Genomic DNA, 24,622 nt, shown 5'->3' on the forward strand with positions numbered 1-24,622 from the left:
TGAAATAACAAGGCTTTGTTAATGCTCATTTGAGTTTAAAGTGAAGCTCAGACTTAAAATGAAATCTAAATCTAAAACCTGTTGACTCAAATGCTGGTTTTTATTAGTTTGTTGGGGTTCTTTTTGTATTGCTTACTTGTTTTTTTGCTCCTAGCCTACGAGTCCTGGACAGTCTCCTTCACCCCTTCTCAAGCACTGTGCTTCAGTTCTTGAAACTGTTGTAAAAACTGTGCCCGGTCTTCAACAAGCTGTCTTTTTAATTGCAAAAGTGAGGTACTTGTCAGGTAATAGTTATATGAATGGTTAGTTAACCGCCTCTAGTTTATTTAATATAAAAAATTAATTTCATACTTGTGACACATAATGAATATTTCTTTCACTGCAGAACAATATGTTACAGCTAAGTGAAGAACATTTGCACTTCCCTTTTTTGTCATTTATATAAGAGTATCTTAATGGTACAGACATATAAATATAGTATTTTTTAATCTATTTCTTCCCAAAAAGTTAATTTATTGAATGATTTACAGATGGAACAATGGGAAAATATCATACCTTTGACCTGCTTTTGATTTCATGTCATAACCTTAAAATACTTCGTATGAGTTTATTCACTAGATGCTGACATTTATTTAAAAAAAAATAGGTGAATAAAAATGCTACATATATAACCTCTGTATTTCATATCAACTGCTTTTTCACTTTCCCTTCCTTTCCCCACTTCCTAGGGGATATTGAAGCAGCCCAAAATAATCTACATTACTGTCTGGAAAGGAGCCCTTCTTATGCAGATGCACACTTACTGATGGCCCAGGTGTATTTGGCTCAAAACAATACCAAACTATGTTCTCAGTCCTTAGAACTTTGTCTAAGCTATAATTTTGAGGTGAGTTGAACAAAAGAATCAAATAATTTTATTCAGTCAGTCATCTGAAGGTGTATGGTTTTGTATGTAATAATTTTCAGCTCAACTTTGTATAACTCTTCCACCACAAATTTAATGTCTAAATGTTTATGTGAATGTGGTATCTGAATATTTATCAAAGAAATGACAATGAGGACAAAACTAACACCTCACTAATTTTACTTTATGTGTCTTATACATGGCTGTATGGGATTTTTGATTTGTTGACATCAGTGGAACTTTATGTAGGATTAGTAGAGAGTTGGGAACACTGTACACACACCCCAAATTAGGTCTGAGTTGTGCCCAAGTGTCTTGAGACCACTTACCTGAAAATTACCATTTCTTTGCAAGCGTGTCCCATCTTGCTTTCTTCCTCCAGGTGATACAAGAATGCTGAAGATTAATTAGGTACCTAATTGAGGTCCTTGCTATTTCACAGAGCTATATTTTCCTTACAGACTTCTATTTTCATGTGAAGTATGTTTTATAAAGGTGAAGAATGGCATGCAGGACTTGTGCCAAATAATGATTGTATACTTCTTTCAGTCAATAGCCTGGTGAAGTGTGCACACAGCAGCATGGGAGACACTCAGAATACCTTAAAATTCAGTCTAGTCTGAAATAAAGCAGCAGTGAATGTTTTTCTATCCCAAAGTCTCATCCCTTGTAATAGTTTTTCTTTGTAATTAAAAACTTACTAAATTACTACTTTGCATATTCTGAAAATTCTTATATTTTCATCATTAAATTTCTGAAATTGAATTTGTGTATATTTGGAGGAAAAAAGAAACCAAAGTCAATATTAAAACAAATCTTGCAAGGGGTATGAATACTTCACATCAAGTAAAATTTAGAAACTCTTTATATTTTTTTAGGTGAGAGAACATCCTGTGTATCACTTAATTAAGGCCCAAACCCAAAAGAAGGTGGGAGAAATATCAGAAGCTATTAAAACCTTACAGATGGCAAGGAATTTGCCTGGAATGAGAAAACCTACAGCTTTCTCAAAAACAAAAGGAAAAAGTATTGAAATTGATGCAAGTGATCGTGTGTCTGTGTTCCTTGAGTTGGTAGAAGCTCATCGTTTGAATGGAGAACCGGTAAGATGGCAAGCTTGTTAAAATACAAAACACACCTGAAAACAATTCCCTCTTCCCATTCCCATTTCTATTAGTTCAGAATAGAAAGCCATCACTTCTTTTACCAAGAGGATTTACTTAGTGAAATTTCCAACATGTGAATATCTGATTTGAGAACTTAAGTACAGCGGGGAAAAAAAACCTCCTTGCAGGTGCTCAGTTTTGAGACTACATAAACCATTTCATACTGTTGATGTTCATTTTCTGGGATGTAGATCCCTGTTTTGTTGTCATAATGCTATTAGCAGTAGTTTGGGTCACATCTTTGTGTAGCAGCATCCCCACTATCAGCTGTGTCTGGATAAGCAGTAGGACACTACGTATGTGTAAGAATATAAGAGAAGCCATACAGTCCTGTGGTTTGGAGGCCAGCCTGCTCAAAGCAGGAGCTGTTAGAGCAAAGTGCTAAAGACATTCTCTAGTTGAAGTTGTATATATGCAACGCAAATGTAATTTTCTCTACTAAAACTTTTTTTAGTAGTCTGTATCACAGGAGTTATATTTAAAGAATCAAAAACATTATAGCAAAACAAGTGGATACTATGGTCTGGATTTTTTGTGTTTTTTTGGTTGGTTTGCATAATGCCTATGTCTTCATGAGGTCTTTACTTTTGGCTGTTCAACAACAGGAACTAAGTTAATTCTATTGTTTTTATCATTTGCAGCATGAAGCTGCTATAGTCATCCAAGATGCCATTAATGAATTTTCTGGAACTCCTGAGGAACTAAGAGTTGTGATTGCAAATGCAGATCTGGCAATTGCTCAAGGAGATGTGGAACATGCCTTGACTATGCTCCGAAATATTACACCTGAACAGCCTTATTTCATACAAGCTAAAGAAAAAATGGCAGATATTTATCTCCAGTATAGGAAAGATAAGAAGTTATATGCCGCCTGCTATAGGTAAGAGTTTGTGGTATGCATAAATAGTTGCCTAGATGTTTACTGATAGCATGATGAACTCATTTTTTCTTTCTACTGCAATAAATAAGAAATATTTAGTGACATGAATTCATTTGAGTAAATGTGGTAACTTTTAAAATGATAATTGGAAGTCTTACTTTGAAAAGATATTTCATTTTTTTTTTTTTATTTAGTTTCAGAAATAAAAACTAAAATCTGCAGAGGATAAAATTGTTGTGCCCTTCTCTTGTTTAGATACCAGTATTGACATGTTAAATACTGAGCAAGTTTTGTCTTCTGTTTCCAGTGACCTAGTAGAAAAACTGCCAAGTGCTCATACTTTGCTTCTTCTTGGTGATGCATACATGAATATTCAAGAGGTAAGTGCTTGCTAGAGGTGAATGGAATATTTGAGTCATTTGTTGACTTTGTCTAGTTGAAACGTTGTGTCATGCTGACTCTTACTGATCGGTGTTTGTCAAACAGAAACTGCTTTAGGATGTAAAATAATATAAAAAATATTGACTACTACATAGCTGTTTAAATTAAAAGAAAAACTGTTGAAAATACATTTCTTCTATAAGCTTACTTGGTGAAAGTCAAGGAGGGAATGTTTTCTAGAAGAACACTGTCTCATAAGACTAACAGAGTGAGAGGTAAATTAAAATCACAAAGAAACAGGAGATGTTTAGAAGTGTTCTGAAACTTTGAATAATTCTAGGTAACTTAGTTCTCATGCTGATGGCTTTACTTAAATTTTTAAATTATGTAGTTCCTATACATTTTTTGCATCCTTCACTATCTTGATGAACTGGAAATACTATTTAGTGTTGGCAGAAGACAATGTAGTCAAGTGGATATAGGAATTTGAAGGCTACACATTTAAATTCATATGTTGAAAAAATAGATTGAGTTAGGACATGCAACTGATAGTTTAGATTACTAGTTTGGAGATCTGTAGGTAATTAATGGTTGTTTGTATATTAATGTTTGCATGTAGTTTTCTCCTTAATGGAGAATTATCACGCAAAGTAGAATTTGTTTGATCTGCTGTCGCGTGGCTAGAGGAGAAAAACGGATGGTGATCCAACAGTAATGTGTTTGCCTCTTTGTTAACTAGTGCAGATAGTAGTAGAGAAATTGCAGTGAAAAAAGAACGAAATTTATTCAAACTCATTTGTTTGCCAAGTTCTCTCCATGGTTTTTTTTAGCATGAAAATGTTGATTTACACGGGCTTTAGACTTCCTGCAGTTTTATAGTCACCATTCTTCTCTCAGAAGTACTGGAGCGTATGAATCAGTAGTGCTTGGCAGTCATTCCTGGAGTTGTTACCAGATTTTGTTTTCTTCATACAGTTTTTATCTCAATCCTTGACTTACACATGTTTATATTTTACTGTTGAAGCCTGATGAAGCCATAGAAGTCTATGAACAGGCCTTGAAGAAAAATCCAAAAGATCCATCTTTAGCAAGTAAAATTGGAAAAGCCCTAATCAAAACACATAACTACTCAAAGGTATTCTATAAGTACTGTATTAGGTTATTGACTACTGTGTTAACATGTGGGCTTTGCTTGACAGGTTGGGTAAAATATTATATTTCAGAGTGCTAAAACAGACATTGTATCCTGAAAGTAAGTTTGTAGATTCCCTTCAGAGCATCTGGCCAAAGGCACAGTTGGTGGATCCATGCATTGGTGGATTCAAATCTGTTGAATTGTAGTTCTGGTGACTTGCAGTGGGTTTGGGCCTGCACTCAAAACGATGTTTTATTATTCTCCATTGGAAAAAGTAAAGAAAATTCTAAACAACATGTCATTAAGTACCTAAGTAACAAGGTTGTTGTCTTTAAGATTTGTCTTCAAATTATACACAAATTCTTGCTTCTTCTTCAAGGCAATCGGTTACTATGAGGCTGCAGTGAGAAATGGTCAACAAAACTTCCTTTGCTATGATTTGGCTGAGCTTTTAATGAAACTGAAGCAGTACGAACAGGCAGAAAAAGTACTTCAGCAAGCTTTAGATCATGAGCCTGGTAGGACTGTTACTAATTCACAGGAAAACATACAATTTCTACTGTTATTTGTGTTTTCTGCATGATTCTAAGACGGAAACGAGTTCATGTGCACTTTATTTGCAGTGGTTTAATTACATTTATTAACCTTTGTGGCTATCTGAATAGAGAAACAGTATTGTTAGTAGTCCATTCTGTAAGTTTTTCTTATGTCACTGTATCACTTCCATGCTTTGCAGGAGCATGTTGCTTTTCCATCTTGTTTACTTCTTACTGAAAAAAATCCTCTGATTTAACATTGTATTCCTGTCCTAGTTAAGCCTTTGAGGATCTGGCTAATTTAATAGTCATGCTCAAGACAGCTTGATTTTTCTAGTGTGGAAAAATAATTAGCAGTAAATACAGTTTGCCCCATGTACTTTAAAATCTTCTCTTCTGTCTTAAAATGAAACAAAGTCTTTTTTTAATGTCTTTTTTTAATGTCAGTTCCTTCAAGAGTAATGTTTGTTTAATGTCATTCTTACAGTTAATGAATTGTCTTCTCTGATGGAAGATGTACGTTACCAGGTACTTCTGGCAAAAATTTACAGCAAAATGGAGAAGATTGACAGAGCTATTGTTTCATTACAACAGGTAAAGGGGAAAACCAGAAGTACCCATGAAAACTCAGTGTCCTCGTGTTTACTCCAGGTTCACTTTCATCCCATATTCTAATCATAATATTCGTGTGAATGTGGAAAATGAGTTTATGATAAAGCACCAGTGACTGCTGCGAAATGTGAAGTACATAAGGCACTAAAAAGTCTGAGCTTTTTGCAAGCAGTGTTATCTGAGTTTTAGGTCAGAATGCAGGCTTTTACTGCAAGCCTGGAGCCTTACTATGCCTTCATTTGTGTGTGGAGCATAGTTTTAGCATATCAGGTGAAAATTAAATTGGCCTTGAGGGCAGCTAGATTACATATCTTTAACTCAGCATTGAAAACCATTCACAGAGCAAAATGGAACAGCTTTCAATGGATACCTGTCATTTTGTTGTACTGCTAAACAGCAGTATTAGTATTAAATAGCAATAATAAGATCTGTTCATTCTGGAGTTCAGTATTATCCCCTCAGACTGAGGCTTGAAAGAACAAAGTTGGAAGCTAGAGGTTTAATCCCTTAGAAAATGCTTTCTCAACAAAAAGGTTTAGCAAGAGGTCAGTACATTCTGTTCCGTTTATACCTCCACTGTGAAAGTGAAGGTAACAGAAATGGTAAGCCTTGGTAGCATCTTCTGACCAGCAAGACAAGTCTGCAGATTGGTTAGAAACGTAATTATATGTAAGGGTTTAAATACCAATATCAGTAGGATTTATCTTTGTTAAATTCTTACTTCTTTTTTCCTTATAATGTACTCTTTTGTTTCTCAAAGTTGACTTTTTCTCCCCAATTCTCCTTTCGTAAAATTCCCCCTAAGCAGTCTCCTTCTCTTACTCTTTTCTTTACTTCTTTAGTTCTTCCAGGTTTCTCACTATATCACATTTCAAAAAACTTTCTGTCCTTTTGGTTTTTTTTGTTGTTTTTATTACTGCCCTCGAAAATGTCCTTCCTTGTACCCATTCTCTTTGAAATATTTTCCTCTTCCTTTTCATGCCACATTCACTTACACAAAAACACCTGCATTTTGATTTCGGCAGGACTAACTGCTCGGTCATGTTGCTGCATCTTAAAAAGGCTTCTTCCCTTGGTTTTCAGAGAGATGTTAGAAGTTCTCCTCAGATGTTATTTTGTGTTTTAGTTCTAATTCCCTGCTAGGCAAAATGGTGGGGGTGTAGGAAGCAGAATAGTATTAGTGCTTCCTTCTCTTAAAAAATTTTAAGTACACCGTTTTATAGTAGATGATAGCAAATTAATTTCTTTGACAATTTTTGACTGCTCACTGCTTTCCCCACACCAGGCTCGGGAATTACAAGGCAGAGTGCTTAAACGGGCTCAAGTAGAACAGCTGGATGCAGTTCCTGCACAGAAACAGTTAGCAGCTGAGATTTGTGCTGAGATTGCAAAACATTCGACAGCCCAGCGAAACTATGAAAAAGCAATTAAATTTTACAAAGAAGCCCTTGTTCACTGTGAAACCAATAACAAGGTCAGTTCTCCCTCGGACTATTTTGCATTGTTTTTCCATTCAGTTTTTAGATGTAGCAAAACATTTTTCCAATTATCCACCGAATAGAATAATTTGCAATTATTTCTGCTTCATGATATACATAGAACCTTGAAGTTTCTCTCCTTCTTTGCTTATCATGATAGAATACTTGCATGTACTGCTAACTTCTGTCTCTTACAAAAACTCCTGACTCAAGAGGTGTCTGCATGCACTCACAGTGAGCCTGTCTTCAGGTACCAGTAATGATGCAGATTGTTTCAATCTTGCTTGGTGCCGGTCCTCTGAAATGAACTCCCAGTGATTTTGGTCAGACAGACAATTTCTGTCTTTTCTTTGTCTGCTTCAGCAGTTTTAGACTTTTATCTGGACTTGGTAGGATTCTGATTTTAGTCACAAAATACTGCTGTTCTTGAGCAGGATTGTTTTATTGCTTCTCTCTTCTCTGCACTGTCTCTTTCCCACGGATTGATAAATACAGGTAAATTTGGATTTATTTTTATCCTCCTCTTCCTTCTTATCATTTCACAGCCCTGGGCTTTGGAGATAAGAGAGGGAGAAACAAAAGTCTTAAGAAATTTATAATGAGCATGAAAATTAAGTGTCAACTTTAGTGAGGTTTTCTTTTAGATTAAAAATAAATAAAATACAATTTTTGTTCATTTGTCATTATTTTCTGTCATAATTATGGTATATACTTAGGTGTATGTGAAGATTTCTTATTCTGATGGTTGTTACTGAATAGTTGTCACATGCGCCAGCTGCTAAATTACCAAATTATCAGCTTATCACCTAGTTTTAATATTTGAACTTGTGTGTTATGGTTCCAAGAATCTAAGTCAGCGTATTTGAGACAGACTTTGCTCAAGGCAACTTTTAAGAATGATATGGAGAAAAAAATACATCGGAAAAGTAATAAAAACATCCTTAAAATGTTTTCCTCCATTCCACCTTTAAGAGCAAAGAGATTGCCTGTCATGGTACAGGTACAGCTGTGGCTTTTGTAAAGCCTTATTTTGTCTTTCATACCAGCACTGAAATGCCAGCATGGCATTTCCCTTCAGTTCTTGCTGAAATCATACTTTTGAGAGATTTCCATTGTTACAAGATGTAGACATCTGTAGTGAATATCTGTTAGATATTACTGAAGGTTTTTGCTTTAATCCTACTTTGCTAGCAACACAGAATACAGTGACATCTTAGAAATCGAAGTCTGAATTTCTGATGAATAACTTGTTGCCTACTTGTTGAGTAATGAAAGCAAAATATTTTATTATCCACAAGTATAAAGGAGTTATCTCTATTTTTATAGTTTCAGTAGATTTGAACTTGTTTTCTTCTCTCCATTTCTAAAAACATCTCTAGTACAAGATTAGAATTGAATTCTTTTAGATTACAAAATAAAATTTTGAGCTGTTAAAATCCACCTGTTTCTTGGTGCCTTTAGAGTTTTATTTTCCTTAAAATTGTATATAGAAATAATGGAAATTTCTTTAAAGCTGTCTGTACCTTGTTTCATCAGAACTAAATCTTCTATATTTTAGCCAAAGTAGCCCAAAATGGATTGAAACACTACATTAAACGATTTATTCAGGTAAATGTGAACAGGTTGCACTCCATGTCATAGGAGGGTTGTGTTGTGTTGTTTTGTTTTACATGAGTAAATCTGGTAGGTCGTACCCTCCCTTTGTTTACCCGATCAGGTAAGAGGCAACGCAGTTTCCACATGGAGACTTGAAGTAGATCACGGATTGCATTGTGCACATAATTTCATAGTATCGTTGTTTGTGTTGGAGTTGAAAATTTAGAGACCACTTCTACTCACTGGAATCTAGTGTAGAACTCCAATTTAGCTGGCTTTTTTCAGCAAGTATTCCTTGACTCCAAGACTGCTTTTTGGTATTATGAGTTGTGCACATAAGAACGGCAGCTTAAAGAATGCTTTCATAGTTAAAGTTCTTACATGCGTGCATTTTATGTATCATTTCAGTGCTTACCCGCCTGCTTTTCTGTTTCAGAATTACATGGTATATGTTTGAGTATGAACAAAACAGGAAGTAGGAAGAAAACAGTTGTTAAAAACTGTGCAAGTAGACTGCATGTCCTGAACAGGATGTTCAAAACACTGTTCTGATTCAGAAGTGCCTTTCACAAGTGTAACTAGCGAAAGAATTATGATGCAATTATAAATGCCTCTCTTTTGGAAACAAAACCAAAACACCTTTAAGTAGGAGTGACATTGCTGACTGTTTATCTACTGCTAATTTTGCTTTGTGATCAGTTTACCTTCTGTTTGCTTCAAAAAAAACTTGATTAAATCTGTGGTAACTCATGTTTATAAACTTTTCTGTGGCATTTTATTCAGAATAGTCTACTATGGGACTTCAGCTTTAAGAATGTAGGCTGGTGTACATTTCAGTTTGTCAATATTTACTCTGTGGTGGCTTCTCAGAAATGGATTCACAGAGTCTTAATGTGGTAGGTTGGAAATACAAATAAAAAAATAGTTTCTTCTGAAACTTACTTGTACTCCAGAATTAATTGGTGAATATTAATGAGGTATTTGGTTTTTTCAATACATTTAAAATTACTTTCACTTATATTTTTCCAAGAACATTATTCTTACAAAAATACTGGTGTCTTCAGAGCAATACTATCTGAGCAGCCCTGTTTTCAATGTGCCTTCAGAATATCCCTCAGAAGAAGAAAGGCTTTGTGTGTTTTAAAGGTGAGGGAATGAAAATGGATTGCATTAATTGACCAAGAGCCCACAGGAAACAACAGAGACGGCTCTCTCTTTAGTAGAGATACAATTTTCCCCTGAAGTCCTATAATATCAGGTTGATACTCAGAACTGAACCAACTTTTTCGTCTTTAAATTTCATACAGTTAAATATTTTAATATACAGGCAATGTTGGAGCTTGCGCGTTTATATCTTGCACAAGACGATACTGATGCCTGTCAGCATCAGTGTTCCTTACTGCTGAAGAATGACCAAGATAATGAAGCAGCAACGATGGTACGTGCTATTATACTAATCCTGCATCAATTTTTTTTGAAGTTTTCATGCCTGCAATATGGTATATTCGTAAAGCACTACTTTTAAGAAAGCCTACAGCTTGTGATTTCAAAATAATGTGAAAAATCCATGGCAACAAAATGGTTTTCTGTTTATGCCAGCTGATGTTTCAATATGAAGTTTCTACAGTCATAGCCACCGTTCTATCTCAATATAAAATGTTTCTTTAGAAGTAGAGGAAAAAGTAGTAGTAGTAAGATTGGCTAAAGTGTGGCTCAGTGCATGTTCTGTTGATAATTGACTAAAGCTTAAGGAAGAAGATATATTTTTAGCACAGTAATATTAAAACAATTTTTGTTTTAAGTTCTAGAAGAAAAGATCTATGTACTTAAGGTAATTTTACAGCCTCATTCAACCTTAGTTAATCATATTCCTACTTAACAAGACTTAATCACAGCTGCAGGTTCCCTGTCTGGGACTTGTATACTTCTTGGCCTAAAAGACAGCTCAATAGACTGAGCAACTTCTGATGTAACACACTAGGAGCAAATTATTTCAAGATGGGAATAATTTATTTTCTCATAGCAGTCTAACATCTGAAATTTATTCTAGTATGGTGCATGAACAGAAGTAATAGCACTCTTGAAATATGTGATTAAATCTATCCTATCGTAGCTACCTATCAGTAGAGAGAAACTGAAATGAAATAACTCGTTTTACCTTCCCGGCTGAAGTGAGCTGCCATCTTTCTTTTTCCCTAACTTTAAACTAACTTTGCTTTTCCATGTGCTTAATCTGCAGTTACGGAAAATAAAATTAGGAGTAAAGCTATGCAATGGTAAAAAGATCTTTTTGAAAGATTTGGCAGACTGCTTAATTACCTTTTAATTTTCACCTTATGTGCAAAGGTGTCCCTGTAACTGTTCGTTATTACCCTGTGTGTGTTGTATATAGTGTTTGTTTCCCAGAGAGTAATAAAAAGTCCAACTAATTTTACTTCTTGTGCAACTCTTGCAGCACTTTAAAGCTACATTTTCAGCTCTGCACTTCACATAACCAGAGTTCATTATTCATAATTTTTACTTTATATTCTCACAATTTGTAATATCTTGTTTTGTTTTCTCTAAATCGTTCAATACTGTAGATGATGGCTGATCTCATGTTCAGGAAGCAAGATTATGAACAAGCTGTGTTTCATTTCCAGCAGCTCCTAGAACGCAAGCCAGGTGAATATATAGCAGTGGTACTTTTAATTTGTTCCAATACATAGTTCTAACAAGACAGAGGAATAAATGGCTCAAAAATTCTTTGCCTCATTAGAAAGAAATGTGTTATTTATAATATAATGGCTACTAAAGCCAAAGACCATTACTGTATATAAAACATAAAGATACTGTAGGGGAATATGAGAAAATTGCTTCTCGTAGATACAGTAATTTACTTTGCTGTAATGCAATTTGCATGGTTTACATTAAGCCAAATACAAATAGGGTGTTATTTACTTGTTCACTGTAAAGCACTTTCTTTGGTATTAAAAAGACCAAGTGCATGAATATAAAGATAGTATTTTATTTGAAGACTAATAAAGGAAACTTGTGTGGGCAGCAGAAAGTTTTTTTTTAGCAATTTTCAAGTTGTGACCAGAGAGAAAGCTACTAAAATCTATTTAAATTGTACTATAATGAATGTAAAGCTTTCTAATGGACTTTGAAAGAAGTCAGGAGAGTGCAATAAATGGTTTTGAGTGCTTTTGAAAGTGAAATACAATTATACTTCTATAAAAACCTGTATAAAGATATTGCAAATATCACTTGACATCTTTATTCTTGTATTTGAGTTTATGCAATATATCTTATTTATTAAATCATACCTCATTTTTATATGTGAAAAAATTAAGGCAGGCTCTTTATTTCTTAAGTTATTCATACAGCAAATAAATAGAATTACAGTGTCCTAATTATTTCTGTATTTAGATAACTATGCAACCCTGTCTCGATTAATTGATCTGTTAAGAAGAGCTGGGAAATTAGAAGAAGTCCCAAGATTTCTTTTAATGGCTGAAAAACATTCTTCCCGAACAAAGCTTGAAGCAGGATTTCACTACTGCAAAGGACTGTATCTTTGGTACTTGCAATTATAATTAAGATGAGGTTTATTTGACTGTGTAGTATGTATTTAAATTCAATTTTTTGTCATCCATTATCATGTAAAGGTGCTGTGTTGATTTAATTAAGTTGTCAGGATTTAAGCAAGGATCTCAGTTTCTCTGAATCTCTCAGGATGTTCTTCTGGGTTCAGTAATGTAATACGATTTATCTTCAAATTTTAGAACTTCTCAGACTATTTTTAGTTAGCAAAACCAAGTTTCTTGCAATAGTATGTTCAAACCTTGCAGTATCAGTGTGTGTGCAGTTGGGTCATCTGTTTTTAAATACTTGGGTTTCTTGGGATTTGGGTAGAATTTGGAGCAGAGAATTTTACTTGCCCAGCTTTAAATATTTTAACTATCCGTGTAGGTACACAGGTGAACCTAACGATGCACTGCGGCATTTTAATAAAGCTCGAAAGGACAGTGACTGGGGACAGAATGCAGTCTACAACATGATTGAAATTTGTTTGAACCCAGATAATGAAACTGTGGGTGGAGAAGTCTTTGAAAATCTTGATGGTGATATAGGGTAGGTGAATTAAATAAATATTGCTTGGATTCTTCTGTCATCTCCTTCTTCTTTGCCCCTTGACAATGTGCCTTAAATGCTAGAACTTTGAGATCATCTAATGTTTTGACTATTCTGTGTTACTGTGAGAGACCATTCTATACTGTAATAAGTGAGTCTCAAGCAGAAAATGGAGAAGATTTTCTCTGGAATGTTGGTCACTTGCAGTGTTACAAACAGCTTGTTGGGTTTGGAATTGCTGTTGTTGAAGAGACTCAATATAGAATGCCTACGTACCAGAGGCATTTTTCTACAAAATGGCATGTCTTTAGCACAGAAGCAGTTCTAACTTGTAATTAATCTGGTGTGTATTAAAAAAAAAATCTTCTATGAACATTTTCTTTCTGATAATAGTAATTCAACAGAGAAGCAGGAGTCTGTGCAGTTGGCTGTAAGAACAGCAGGAAACCTGCTGAAGGAGCTCAAGCCTCAAACCATTCAAGGTCACATTCAACTGCGAATCATGGAAAATTATTGTCTCATGGCAACCAAACAAAAATCAAATGTTGAACAAGCACTGAAGACTTTCACTGAAATAGTTGTAGCTGAGGTTAGTAACATGTCTCATTTCCTCACTCTTCCCTTTCATACTTACTACAATTTTTTAACTAGTCTTGCAGTTTACGTTCAGCAATAGTGGCTATTCAGCAATAGTTCAGCTATTTGCTCTAAGGATTATTTTCCTATCAAAGAGTATTTTATGTAAAATTTGAAAAAAACGTTCCTGAAATAACAATGTATTTTAGGAGTTTTCAGTTGAATTGAAAATTTAGAACACAACTAAATGCTAATATTGCTAGTTAATGAAATTTGAGTAGGCTATCTGGCTGCTGGGCTTGTTTTTTAATTCCCAGGCTTGCCAGCAGCATGTCTTACGACATAAGTCTCTACAGTGCTTCATGGCAATTTGACAGCATGTAGACTGCAGGACAAGATTATCCATCATCTTAAAATTCATCCTTATGATAGAAATCTTCAGTATTTTATAACTCTTTGTAGTTATTAGTTTTAGGCTTAATAATGGATATTCCTGTTACCAGCAACTTTAAACAAATTTTATTTCAGCAGGTGTAGACAGATTTAGTCCATCAGAATGCCATAAAATGTGTAAGTTGCTACTACTCTTTAACCATGTGCTAAACTGCACCTTGTCTGAGGCAGGTATACCGATGCTGGTCTTCTGTATAAGGCAGTTCTGAGAATCACAAACAAGGTGTCTCTCTGCCTCCAGTACTGGCTTCCCAATCCTGCACTGAATTGATCTGTGATCCTGCGAATGTGGCATCTTTTTCTCGTGGTGACAGTTCCAGTAGGAAGAATGCTGCAGTTTATTTATTCTTCCCTCTAGGGTTGCGTAAAAAATACAGCTTTAATCTCTTCAGACTTCTGAGATTATTGATCCATGATAGGTGTGGCTATTGAGTGAGAAGGGGGATGAGCTTATTATGTGGAACAGGAGCTTTTGGTGGGATTTTTTTTTTTCAGCCCACTGTGACAAATGTATTTACAGCACAACCTTAGAAAGAGATGTAGAGACAGAATACCAACAGTGAGTCAGGAGCACTGAGAAGGAGAAAGAAGCATTTCAATTTGCCACTGATAGAACTACTCTCTGCATTTAGGAGGCAGTTGCAGTTGTAAGATGTGAGCCCCATTTTCATCCTTTACTAATGAAGGCAGGGTGTCAAAAATCGCACTCGTGCCTGCAGTTCTTACTGCTTGCTTTTGAGGCTCTTGCACAGAATGGTGGCTTTTAAGAATCCTGTTTGTTTATATATAGCTTAGATGCGTACAGTTTAGACATTAAATTTTTAGGAGCTGTGCATCTAATAAGAGGAATCAGAGTCCCTTTCACTGATATTTGATAAGCACTTCTACAAGTGAAAAATACCACTTTTATTGTAATTTCAAGTGACTCCAGATTTTATCTGAAGTATTTATTCGTCTAGAAAAAGGAAAGCTCTTAGTGGTACCAGATTTCTTTTCTTGTGAGATTAAATACCTTTGGATTTTTTTAGCATTTCTTGTACCTGGTGGCTATCATGATTATAGAAATAATTGCAGCACTAGGTGGAAAACATGTCTCTAAGATTAGATGCTCTAACTTTATTTCCTGAGATTTAGCTTTTAGTTTAGTTTTTAGATACCCGGTGAAAGTCTTACTTTAAAAAACAATTAAAATCAAAATTAAAAAGTACCAAGCAGTCACTGTACTTTTTACTGCAGAAGGATCATATACCAGCACTTTTGGGAATGGCCACAGCCTACATGATCTTGAAACAGACTCCACGAGCCAGAAATCAGTTAAAACGCATTTCAAAAATGAGCTGGAATCCCATTGATGCAGAGGAGTTTGAAAAGAGTTGGCTTCTGCTTGCAGATATATATATTCAATCTGCAAAATATGATATGGCAGGTGAACTTCTAAAACGATGCCTTCGTCATAACAGGGTAAGTCAATGCACATTGAAAGTAACCTCACTACCTTTCTATTCGAATTCATGGAAATGTTTCATTTTCCTCTGAAACTGAATTTTAAAATGTATTTATTTGTTCAATTGCCTGGTATTTCACTTACTAAGGAGAAGTAGACCAAAACAAGACAGGAAACCAGCAACTTCACGCTGGAGGGTTGTAAACAAACCTGTGAATGCTGCTTAGTCATTTTTGTTTGTGTTCTGTTGCAACTAATGCAAGTTTTAGCTGGAGGTACTCTAAAAGCTTCGAGTGTTTATGAAATGTCAGAGATGCATTTTACTGAGTCTCACAAAACTGATGAAGAAAGATGCGGCTGTATAAATTTTGGAGACTTGCTCCATTTACTGAGATGGTATCTTCATCTCTTATGTTTTTAAACATTTATGTTCATAAGCCTGCTACAGTGCAGGATAATTATTTTTAATGCTGCTACTAATCTTTTTCTGTGGCAATACTGACTGGTAGATTGTCAGGGGACAAGGTCTAATGTGTTGTTTACCTCAGGGTTCCTGGGCAGGCCAACTGCACAATACCCTGCTTTGACTATGGGAGCAAGCACAGATCTCAGCCTGTGCTTATTTTTCATTTTGATCAGCAAAAAGCTGATCATGTTTTTCTCTCTTCGCTTTCCTTCAAGTGAGGCAGTCCAGTAGGCTGGTCTTCCATACACAGTATGCTGCAGATTCAGTGTACTGTTTATAGAGCACAGATTTGGTTTAAAAAAGAGCCCAATGCTGTATATTTTTTTATTAATTCATTAGTATGGAAGGTAAGGTTCATTATTCGGTCACATTTTTGCAACTTCCTTGAGAGAGAGATGTTTTTTGAACACTTTTTATTTCTAAATATAAAATTGAGACACAGCTACAACAGTTCTTGGTATAATGGTATTATGTACTTCTGCAGAGAGGCCTCTTTAAAATAGGATGTGCTCGGTTTCAAAATCTATACAGCTGGAGGATAAACATGAGTCATCTCCCAAAACAAGACTTAGCTTGAAATAGATGGTCAGTTGAGCAGGTATATACCATGAATGGTGGTTTGTTACAGAATTTACCAAGTGTAAAAACATAGCCTGTTTTCTTCTAAGAAGTTTGAGGCCCATGAGAGATTTAGATAAACAGGCTCTGCTTATAGCAAGGAGGATGGCACATTGGAAGTGTGTGTATCTGGTTCCTTGCAAAATCACACAGGAAAGAGAGTGACTTTTCTCCAACTTGCATGCAAAGCTGGTAAGCAGGAATTGTGCTCTACAAATAGATGTTGAATAGTTTACATCTTAACATATCTTGTCAATTCACAGGGCAATATTTTATGTGGTATTCTTCAATTTGGAAGACTTGATTAGATTGAGAAAACACGTTATTGTGATTCGTTAGTTTTTAGGATTATTTTTAACAGAATTGAATGAGATATACGTACAATTTAAGTAAATATGTTGAGTGAAAATTTCATAAAAGCCTAGTGTCATTTAATAAGGACTTTTTTGGATTTTAAAGGACCTAGGATTGGTTAGTGAGATCCTGCTGAGCAGACTATTTCTGTGAAATTGGGACTTCTTACTGGTTACTCCTCTTGATTTTTAACTTTTTGTTTTGTTTATCACAAATGAGAGAGGAAGTATATTTTTATCCTCAACTTTTAGGCATTCCCGTACTGATCTCACTATGCTGTGATTTGAAAGCTTTTCATCAGTAGATTTTGAAAGCCTAATTGGAAATAGTAAATTTAGAGATGGAAGGTAATTTATATATCAGTATTGCTTTGCGCTGTTTATGTTTGCATGTTTTTCTCTTGAAAATATCCGACCTATTGGCAGCCTGATAATAGAAACTGCTCGTGGTAACGGTATCCGGTAGTTAGGGGTTTTAGAAATTATTTTTCGGCTTTATGTACTAAATGTAACGTTTCTGTATGAATTACTGTATCTTTCGTATGAAGTTTTATTATGGAATTAGATGGATTTATATGTATGTATAATATAAGCAAGGCTAGTATTTTCAAGTAGTGCTTAATAGTTTTTTGGAATCTGTTTTTCAGATGCTTGTGACTTGCTGCTTGCATTCATAAGAAATGAAATACTTAATGGTTGATTTTTTCTCTTTAGGTTACTTGTGACTGTCTTTAAGCTTTAATTGGAAAATTATAATGTTAAACCATTTCCAAAAACAAAGCTATGAACATACTTCCTTAAGAAAAAAAAAACCAGTTTTTGTGGAAGGTACACCACTTTCCAGATAGACTTGAAATGCAGCTGCATGGGATTATTATTAACTGAGAGAGGTATCTTATTTTTGTAGGAGTCATTGCAGTGGCCTCTCTGATGAACTCTGTACCTTACCTGGAGTAGTGCATAATTCTGTATAACTCATTCGTAATACAGATGCTTTAAATCAAGACTATTGTGTCATCAAAGTTAGGATGAGTATCCCTTGTGCTTTCCAGTTGTATGGATTTGGAGTATTTTAGCAATTAAGTTGTCAGTATTATTATATGCAAGCTTACCTAAATTAATATTTATATTTTGCAGTCATGCTGCAAGGCTTATGAATACATGGGATACATAATGGAAAAGGAACAAGCATATAAGGATGCAGCAATAAATTACGAGATAGCCTGGAAATATGGAAACCAGACGAATCCAACAGTAGGCATGTATATATAACTTAAAAGTATGATTTTGGGCACTATGGTAGGAATGAAACAACTACCTTTTACTGGAGAGACTGCTTCTAATTTTCCATATAAATAAAGTATCACTGGTTTTCCTCACATAAAAACCACAAATGTTTAAAGGTGTACTGAAAAGTCACTTGGGAAGCCCCCATGGCAAGAGGTAGCAGCTTTAGGATACTTCAGAAGTTTCTGTTTACTGTTTTACTACAAGGTTTGATATGAGACAGTTTTAGTTGGCTATTTGTGAACAACTTTCTCTGTATCTACAGCATTAACTTTAATAGTGTATTTATAGTAATCTGCTATATACTGTTTGTAGTAGAGAATCTTTTATAATAATATATATGATGGTGGCAGGTCACTGATTTGATTATTTCATTTTTGATTCAAAATTCAAATTATCTGTATGGATCAGGTTTTATATACATGAGTTAGGATTTAAAAAATAAATTATTTTAAATGTCTTTAAATATATCTCTTGAAAAAAATAGCCAACTGAAAACTTGAGGCACTAGTCAAGTTTCAATTTGGATAATAAATTTAAATTTGCACTAAATTGTCACATATTGAGACTGTTTAAATGTAGGAAACCCTTTTTGAAAAGGATGCATAGGATAAAATGCCATTTTCTTACTAAACACCTAGAATCTGTCCGTAGGTCCCAAGGCTGGTGGTTGACACAAGTTCTATTCCAGGTTTTGGGATGTGTTTATTGCCCCTTGGAAATACATACAACTTCCAGTCTTTAATCTATGGTCTTTCTTTGTGCCCTGTGGTTTTTTTAGTGTTAGGATGAGATAGCCTTTGGCATCAGCTGAAAAACCAGTGTTTTTTAAAAAAATATTTTAACTGTTTCATGCACATGAAGAGCCAAACATTTTGTTTCTTTACCTGTAACTGCTGGATGCTGCAGTGGTTGGGTTCATGGTTTTATATAATATGATCCATAGATTAAAGTAGAATTTTATTAATGGGACTAAATGTTTGTGGGTTAGCTCCTGCTTCTGTAACACAGTTCTGAAAATGCACATACATGAATGGATTACCAAAACTGAGTGTTACCATATGTACTGTGAGTCAAAAAATTAGGAGGGTCAAACCAAAAGAAGGCTTATATCAAAATAGAAATAAAAATGACTGATAGAAATCTGACTTAGGTTAAATGGAAAAATCTCTAGATATCTATGTATGAGTTTGGGTGCAGTAATTTTTACTAGATATTCCTGTAGACTGAGCCATGGTGGTTTTTGCTAAAACATTACAGTTGTTAATCAAATAAAATGTATTAGAAAGAAGTTTTAATTGTAAAGAGTTGTGATTTCTTGAGTTTGTACAGAACATAGATCAAGACTTTTTATTTTGAAATCTTCTAGAGAGTGGTAATTCAAGAAATAATGAAACCTTTTGATGGAGATAGGAGAGTTCCTTAGTGAAATTAAACTGTGAAATAATCTTGCATACAAAAGACAGTATAATATTGAGGATACTTTGTGCACTTGTTTCTAGTTTTGCATTACAGCATTGTGAGGATTGTCATGCATTTGAACAAAAATGGTTAAAGCAGCACAAATTTCCATCTGGCAAGTAAAGCCATACAAACTGGTATCAGATCCCGTATTTGCTAGTAAGGATAAGCTCAAAAACGAAAGATTTAAAATTTCAAATTCTGTAAATTGCATGCTTATAGTGGTTTTTTTTCTCAGGCCTAGTCTCTGTCCAGGCTAATATACTTGAGCTTTACCTCTTAGGTTGAAAGTATCAGCCTGGCATATTGCTGTGCAACTTAGCTATTCCATGTGACTTTTTATATCAGTGGTCTGCTGACAGTGGAACTGAATAGTATTTTAATTCCCTAGTTTGTTAACCGTTTTTTTTTTTTAACTTTTGTCCTTTAATGATGGAATTACCTTTACAGAGGGACAGTGTATGGTAGGCCACAGTGAGAAACTCTGTGGGATACCATGGTAATTGAAAGAAGGCAACCATTATTTATTCTCTTTAGTAGCACATGCTCTCCAGAATAATGTCTCCTTTTGATTCAGACATAGCTATCAGCGTGTAAAGGAGTTTTATTTACTGCTTGAAGTGACTTTCAGTAGAAATTTTGATCATTACAAGGCGTATAGGAGAGAACAGTAGAAAAAAAACATGCTAACTTTAGAAACACACAGTGACCCAAAATAAATTCAAATGTGATATTTTTGTTTCTCAGTACAGAAACTGAAATTGTTGCCTTTCCTCTCCACCTCTCCCCTCACCCCTTTAATTACAGGATACAAGCTGGCTTTCAATTACCTGAAAGGGAAGAGATATGTTGATGCAATCGATGTGTGCCATAAGGTAGAATTTGTATATGTGTTTAATAGTCTGTCTCCTGTAGCAACATTCTTTTACATAATGACCCTTCTTTTTGGTTGAGTTTAAATTTCTGAAATACACAGTTTAATGTCAGAAAGGTGCCCTATCTAATAAGTTTGATTAAATTAAATATCCTCTTCATAATCTGCTCTGTCTTGAGCTCCATGGAACCAGATAAATAAGAGTTAAAAGTGACTGGCCTATCATATGGGAAGGGATATTCAAATGGCACCACCTTCTTTTGGCCATGTGGTTGCAATTTGGTGAATCCGTACAGAAGTATAGCTGAAAAGTTTATCAAATCAAATATTAGTATCAGCAGACACTGTTAGAAAGTAACTTGAAGTATTTTCTTTGTATGATCCAAACATAAGTATAGTGGATGCAGAGTAAGAGGAAGGGCTGCTATTAAAGAAGCAGAGGGAACATTATGAATTAATAATTATTCGTATAAATAATAAAATTAATTAAATTTACTCTTTTTGGGAGAAATAAAGATAGCTAGAAAGGACAAAATGAATGGAAGGATAAGAGAGAAGAGGGAATTGAAGGGAAGACTAAGTAGGTAGAATATACTAAGAAAGAGCCTAAGGGAGTGCAAACATAAAGGCAGGCAGTTCATCGTTGCAGAGAAAGTATACTTAAAACCTCAGAAATGTCTCCAGAGGTCCCTTCTCATTCATGCATTTCAAGCCACCTGGAGGCTTTAGCCCTTTACCCCCATGTCTTTTGCACCAAGGTGAAAGGACAGTGGAAAGGAAGCAAAGTGTCTTTGATAGAGCTGGTTTTGACTTGCATATATGGTAGTCTCTATCCACAGTTAAATACTTGTGCATTCGTAAAACAAACTTGTCATGTTGTTATTTTAGTTTTAAAATGTGTAAGCTCAGTGATGAGGGGGATTACCAACTCAGAACTTTTGAGTTGTATTGTCTTTTGACAGGTCCTTAAAGCACATCCAGACTATCCAAAGATCAGGAAGGAAATACTGGACAAGGCCCGTGCATCTTTAAGAAACTGAATTTGTTTTTTGTATGACTCATGGACTTTTGTTAATCAGTCTTTGGAAACTATGAATGAAATACTGCAGTGACAGACCATGTCAGCAAAAAAGTACTGTGGAAATGGTGAATTTTACTATATTAGAGATCTGGATTATTTTTAAGAAAAATGTGCAACGCTGAAAGAAATTGTATTTGTTCTCATTCAGGAAAGAATACCGCTCCCATGTGTGTTATGTAAAGTGTCATCCTAACAAAGTGTTATTGGCCGTATAAAAATGTTTTAAACATATAACTCAGTATTCTGTTGTGTTTATTTGGAATAACACTAAAACAACAACGTGTCTTATCTAGTGGAGGTGCATTGTTAAGATGCTGGATTTCAGTTTGTGAAAACCACTACTTCGTAATTACAATGTAATCTTTATTAGTACAGGTGTATTTCTAAATTATGAGGGTGTTTTATTTCTACATATATTAAAGGAATGCTTAATTTTTTTAAAAATCTTGAAAACAGCTCTGCATTGTTCTTAATTAAATTTACATTCTAAAATGAAAATGTAACAGTTGAAATTTAGATCCTATGTGGATATTCAGTTAAGACTTTCATAGATCATACAGGTTTTACACAGAATTTGCTTTCTGCTCATGCTATTATCCACCTGTCAGATTTCCACAAAGAGAAATGTTCTTAATTTGTAGTGTTTAGTCTTTCAACATTGTGTGTATAGACAATAGAGTCATATTTGCAGGAATTGGCACTCGTTTAATCTCTATAAAACATCTTTTTAGAAAAATAGCTCTTATTACAAGGGATTCTGAAGCTTGTCTCAGAATATATCTGTGAATCTTTAGGGGAGTAGTAGTGTGTCATGAATGAGTGAAGGGAAGGAGAAAGATCAGGTTTCTTTTCACTGATGCAGAATGTTTGAAAAAACACTGTTGTACTGCTGTATTTGGTTTTCAAACAGTGCTTGTTGTATGTGTCTTACTAGAAAAGTAATGTTTTGGCATGAAAAGCGAATTCTTAATGGTACTGATTAAGTTTCTATATTTTATAAGCAATTTGAGTTTTTAAGCTTTTCCTGTTTACATTGTGTAAAGTCACTTTCAGTTTGATTTTTGGGTTTCTTTTTAGGACAACTCAATGTTAAGGCTACAAAAGGGAGCCTATTTACAGTTGTATGTAATCTTGCTTATCAATAACTGGGTGCTGTATCATAGGTAACTTTTTAGCCTTGTTTCCTGAATACACTGAGGTGCATCACTTGGACAATGATGCTGCCTGCTGGTGGTTGTTTGGTCCTGCATTCCAGTAACTTAGCTGTTGGTCAGCTAAACTAAAATGAATAGATGCATCTCAGGACTCTTAACACTTCTACAAGATTTGTGTGAATATTAGAATTGAGACTCAAATAAGTGGCGTCTTCTTCCCTAGGGATCCTTGAAACATACGGTGTTGCTTTGTCCCTTCTGTTCGAGCGCTGTCAGTCAGTGTGTACATGACCGTACCAGGCACAATACAAGCCCCCTGGTTTTTGCATGTAGGTTTTGCAGCATGATAGACCTCAGAGGAGGAAGATTTAGTATACTAGGGAAGAACTGATGGTATGGGAGTGGAATGAGGAACATGGAAGGATCTGGAAAGTGCTGAGGCTGGGGGGGACTCTGACAGGTGGGCTGTGGGGGTCAGTAGGCTATAAATTCTTAAATTATGCTCTTTGTTGGGGTTTTTTCACTATTAAAAACCAAGTACTTATTGAGGCAGTTTCTAGTAAAACAGCATTTCTTTGTACACAGCCTTATTCATGCAGGATCGATGTGGTGTTACTTCCTGGAGAGCATAGGAATAACAGCTGAAGTTTAGAATAAAAATAGGTGCAAGATGTTTTCAAAAAAGCCAAGACATCTGCATCTGATTTGTTTTTCTCATATGATGGACATTAGCCTTTCATAAGATGGATGTGACAGATTAAGTCATGACAATGGTAAGATACAGAAATTAGCTGACAGAAATTGAACTGAGACTTTAGGCTTTTTGTGGCTAACTTCTGATGAAGAGCTTGTTGTACACCATGCAGGTAAGATTTCTGAATTCTCATTAGCCATCTTGAGCATATCTAGACACTGGTGTCTTTTTATAGATGAGGTCTTTAAGAGTACAAATGAGACACATATTTAGATTTCAATTTAAAAAAAAGGCTCTAAGTAGTCTTTCAGAAAAAAATCTTGCTTTAATGTAATCTAAGAAGAAATAAATGCCCTTTCCATATCCTTTTTGGTTTATATAAGCCAATTTAAGTTTTCCTGTGCTCATTTTCTGCTTTCTCTGCAGAAGAAATGGTTTGGTGTTATTCCTTTCTGCTTTTACTGTTTCTTACTTTAAAAATGCATGTTTTGAAGTTTGGTGGGGGGTTTTAGCTCCTTAATAAATGGGTTTGAATGGAAGAGACTTCTGCAATGGAGGGGAGTCAGTAATGCTAATTTCAAAGCCCTGCACTCTTCAGTGTGATGTTGCTTAGCAACCCATCTTCCAGTTTTGCCTTTGATGAATAAAAGAGGGGAGTGAGGCTGCGGTTTCTATTGATTCATTCACTGAAACTGAAAATCTAAGCATCTTGTAGCTATAGCAACATAAGCCATAGGTGTCTCTTCCTCTTCTCTCTTGACCCCCTTTCATCTGCTGGTACAGAATGCCCAGAATATCTTCTAGAGGAAATGGACAATTTTTGGTAACACTGTACTAAATAATATTTTCTGTTTTAATTTGCTACCGGATTTTTCAGATTTGTACCTATGCTAGAAAGATGGACTAGGGAGTACCATTAGGCAAAAATAATTAGTATAAATAGCTAAAAATAACTAACCTAGTAAGACTCTTACCAAAAATAGAGTAGAAGGAATTGTAAGGGGTTTTCCCCCGTTTCTGGACTAGGTTTGACTATTGCAAATAATTTCTCAAATATGACTATAGTAATTTTTAGAAAGGCTGCAGACTCCCTAAAATCAGGCAGCTCTGGTTTAGTAACCGAAACTTTAATCTTTTTATTCATTAGATGAGTAATTTTATAAACATACTTTAAACAGAGCTTGTAATTTTAGACAATTTGCTGAAGATTTTCTGAATTACTTATCTTTGAAAGGTGATGTTTCAGTGAAGTCTCAATAGTAGCAGTAGGTTCTGGCTCTTTAGAAGTTGATGATAACTCAATAATGTATTCCACATAAATGCTTAACAGGGAAAAAATAGGAAAAGAGCTTTAGGA

General features: G+C 34.9%; 1 protein-coding gene across 4 annotated transcripts in view; it reads left to right on the top strand.

Moving 5' to 3' along the window:
* TTC21B (tetratricopeptide repeat domain 21B) overlaps positions 1 to 21,648 on the top strand; it is a 34,678-nt gene extending 13,030 nt beyond the window's left edge. For 2 of the 4 annotated variants that reach the window (XM_048309525.1, XM_048309528.1), the window contains 18 exons: positions 155 to 284; positions 729 to 886; positions 1,783 to 2,007; positions 2,712 to 2,950; positions 3,258 to 3,330; positions 4,356 to 4,466; positions 4,846 to 4,984; positions 5,490 to 5,596; positions 6,900 to 7,088; positions 10,016 to 10,126; positions 11,271 to 11,352; positions 12,100 to 12,250; positions 12,643 to 12,804; positions 13,198 to 13,393; positions 15,070 to 15,294; positions 17,852 to 17,972; positions 20,270 to 20,337; positions 21,299 to 21,648. In XM_048309525.1, the coding sequence (XP_048165482.1) occupies positions 155 to 284; positions 729 to 886; positions 1,783 to 2,007; positions 2,712 to 2,950; positions 3,258 to 3,330; positions 4,356 to 4,466; positions 4,846 to 4,984; positions 5,490 to 5,596; positions 6,900 to 7,088; positions 10,016 to 10,126; positions 11,271 to 11,352; positions 12,100 to 12,250; positions 12,643 to 12,804; positions 13,198 to 13,393; positions 15,070 to 15,294; positions 17,852 to 17,972; positions 20,270 to 20,337; positions 21,299 to 21,376 (2,565 nt within the window). In that variant the 3' untranslated portion in view covers positions 21,377 to 21,648. Of the gene's footprint in view, positions 1 to 154; positions 285 to 728; positions 887 to 1,782; positions 2,008 to 2,711; positions 2,951 to 3,257; positions 3,331 to 4,355; positions 4,467 to 4,845; positions 4,985 to 5,489; positions 5,597 to 6,899; positions 7,089 to 10,015; positions 10,127 to 11,270; positions 11,353 to 12,099; positions 12,251 to 12,642; positions 12,805 to 13,197; positions 13,394 to 15,069; positions 15,295 to 17,851; positions 17,977 to 20,269; positions 20,338 to 21,298 lie in introns of all 4 variants that reach the window. The other 2 variants (XM_048309526.1, XM_048309527.1) reach the window with 2 other exon arrangements.
* Positions 21,649 to 24,622: the final 2,974 nt, after the last annotated feature.

The sequence above is a fragment of the Corvus hawaiiensis genome, chromosome 7 (genome assembly GCF_020740725.1).
Source record: "Corvus hawaiiensis isolate bCorHaw1 chromosome 7, bCorHaw1.pri.cur, whole genome shotgun sequence".
Taxonomy (NCBI): Eukaryota; Metazoa; Chordata; class Aves; order Passeriformes; family Corvidae; genus Corvus; species Corvus hawaiiensis.